Here is a 2708-nt window from a genome sequence, read left to right as displayed (position 1 = left end):
GGGGCTCGCGGTGCGCCAGATTCGAAATAACGCTTGGAAATAATTCCGATTGAGGTTTAGATGAGTTGAACCTACCTTACCTACCTACCTACCATAACCTAAACCTAACCCTAAGCAAAAAGGGGCACTTCAAGACGACGGCGGACACCGTACCTGTGCATGGGTATAATATATGTTTCTGACAGCGCGTTGACCAGAATGAGGATAATTACTAAGTAATTACTACTAGGTTCACCTGGTCAGCTTCTGGGACAACTCCTCCAGAGACCATATTTCCCGTGGCGGCCTCCATGCCGAGGCATCCAGATATGTATAGCGTGCGATTGACTTGCACGGCCTGGCTGCAAACGCAAATCTCAAAGGTCACCGTGGAATTTATTGCAATGAATTTCATCAATCAATCGCATTCCGATACAACGGTAAAGAAATGATTCAATACTGCTGGCGAAAAGAAAACACGGGTTACTATATTCTGATGTATTGATAATGTAAACTGTGAAATATTTCATGCCGCGAAGTAATTATTTTTGCGCCGCTTTCGAACATGGATGAACACGTGCATCATGTATGATGTACATGTACATGTACACGTGTAGACCACCAGCACGAAATCAACTCGACTCCGCAAGTAAATTGCAATACCTGTAAGGTCCGATAGCTTGTGGTGCATTAGCAGTTTGGATGATTCGTCTTACAACCTTGGACGCCATTATTATAGAACTTAATCCGTTTACTAAAGTTAGACGCCAGCCAAAAACTACTAGTACTATCAACTACGTGCTACGAGACCAGTGAGCAAGTGGGCGCACCAAAACTCTCTCGACCTTTAGACTCTACGGCTGGCCTCGATGCATCACGGGTAGTCAATAATTTACATCCATTTATCAAAAGATGGCGCCACGAAGTTAGTTAATGCGCGAAATGAATACGACACTCCCTACTACGTCGGTATGAAGGTGGCATGACGAAACTGTTATATGGCTATCTGTAAAACGTTCTTCAGAAGATAAACTATACCTACAAATAATTATAAAATAATTTAGAAGACTGCTTTTAGACTTGCGGGGACTAGACGTCCATACCAGCCACAGTGCACCCACTCCCCCTTTACTCTCCAACATTGTGTCAACCTATGTTTTGTCACCTTCAACAACCAGCAGTCACATTCATGCATATGCATTCAGTGACATTATTGTGTCTCCAGCTAACAACAGAATATTGTTCAACATGCAATCAACGAAATAATTATCCATTTACAGTAGAGAGCACATACTCATATATGATATGCAAAAAACGCTTTGACTTTATTGATTATAAGGTTTCCATGTTGCGTATGGCAAGTCTAACATTATATCGTACTATCAAATATTATTTAGATTGCGATTATATATTTAAAGAGGTATATTTTAGAGACCACATACTAATAAGTAGTTTGATATGAGAAATATGTCTATGCAAATATTTCACATAGGGGGTCATATATACGTTCATCAACTTCCTTATTTCAAAAATATGTCTTTAAACTAAGTCAACGTCGCATACAACCAAGGGACATCTGTTGGATACCGCATCATGCATTTAACGTGGAGAGCTTATGCATGCATGTACGCAATATGCATCAACTGTTTGATGTGAAAAAAGTCGTCGAGTTGCATCCAACATAGTTTTACAATTCATACGATTAACAGCACGTAAACTCTTAATCCAAATCCATTAAAATCCATTAAAATCCATTAAAATCCAAACTCTTAATCTAAATCCATTAAAATGGATTATGCGCTTCTGATATGATGGCTACTTTACGCCATTTTTACCGCAAACCGCAGTGTTGATCTATAAAGTTTATCAACTCTGTCTCTCTCTTTCTTCGGTATACAAATTATCAAATTATTACATTCGTTACACATTGTCGTTATTTAGCCATCATTTCTACTACTAGATGGCGGTGTCGTCGCGAAACACTGTGCACGCGTGTTCAGTGGTCAGTCACCCGATAAAGAACCACGACGATACCAATGACGAACAAATCTTACCGAGCTTCTCGTATACTAACCACTAAAAAGTCTATGGCAGTCCACGCGTCTGGATTATTTTCAGCTTTTATCGGCAGCATCGGCAATCCGCTCGCTCGAATCGTGTGCTCGCTTCTACGCGACGGCTCAATCAAAACAAGTATGGCGCCAAACTGAAAAAGAATGGATTGATCCACGGGCATGTAGAATGGGCGATCAAGTATGCGCAAGCGGGCACAAGTCGGGACTCGAAAGACTGGACGATCTGCTGCGATCGATCGTAGAGAAGGACCGAGTGATGCCGAGCCCAGAGCGGCAGGCTGAGTCCGTGGATAGGCTCAGCGAAGGCTCCGTGTCGGTACTCGATGAGATAGTTGAGTTGGTGCAGCCGAGATCGTCTGCGAATAGCTACAACTACAAGGTTCCCGCGTCCTGCGCCCACTGTCAAGGTAGAGGAGGAAGGACGACGATGGAAGAAGGTCAACCCAGTGAAAGGTCAGTGCTTGAGTAATCTCCTGTTTCGGGAGGGTGGGATGAAGCGGTCTGTGTGCGAATGAAAGACCTCTGCGCCCTCTAATTTAGTTTAAACGCTATTAGTATTAGCATTTATAGTTATCATAATATTAGACGTGTGTGTGTGTGTGTGTGTGTGTGTGTGTGTGTGTGTGTGTGTGTGTGTGTGTGTGTGTGTGTGTG

At 42.5% G+C, this 2708-nt stretch overlaps 1 protein-coding gene across 1 annotated transcript in view; it reads right to left on the bottom strand.

Annotated features, from left to right (window-relative positions):
- Positions 1-829, bottom strand: part of LOC106816299 (ribonuclease UK114-like) — a 5493-nt gene extending 4664 nt beyond the window's left edge. The window contains exons 1-2 of the mRNA XM_014820880.1: positions 643-829; positions 236-341 (exon numbers count right to left, since the gene is read on the bottom strand). Of these exons, the coding sequence (XP_014676366.1) occupies positions 236-341; positions 643-710 (174 nt within the window). The 5' untranslated portion in view covers positions 711-829. The remainder of the gene's footprint in view (positions 1-235; positions 342-642) is intronic.
- Positions 830-2708: the final 1879 nt, after the last annotated feature.

The sequence above is a fragment of the Priapulus caudatus genome, unplaced genomic scaffold (assembly GCF_000485595.1).
Source record: "Priapulus caudatus unplaced genomic scaffold, Priapulus_caudatus-5.0.1 Scaffold1339, whole genome shotgun sequence".
NCBI lineage: Eukaryota > Metazoa > Priapulida > Priapulimorpha > Priapulimorphida > Priapulidae > Priapulus > Priapulus caudatus.
Note: the sequence above shows the minus strand (reverse complement) of the source record. Positions and strands in the feature narration are given on the sequence as shown.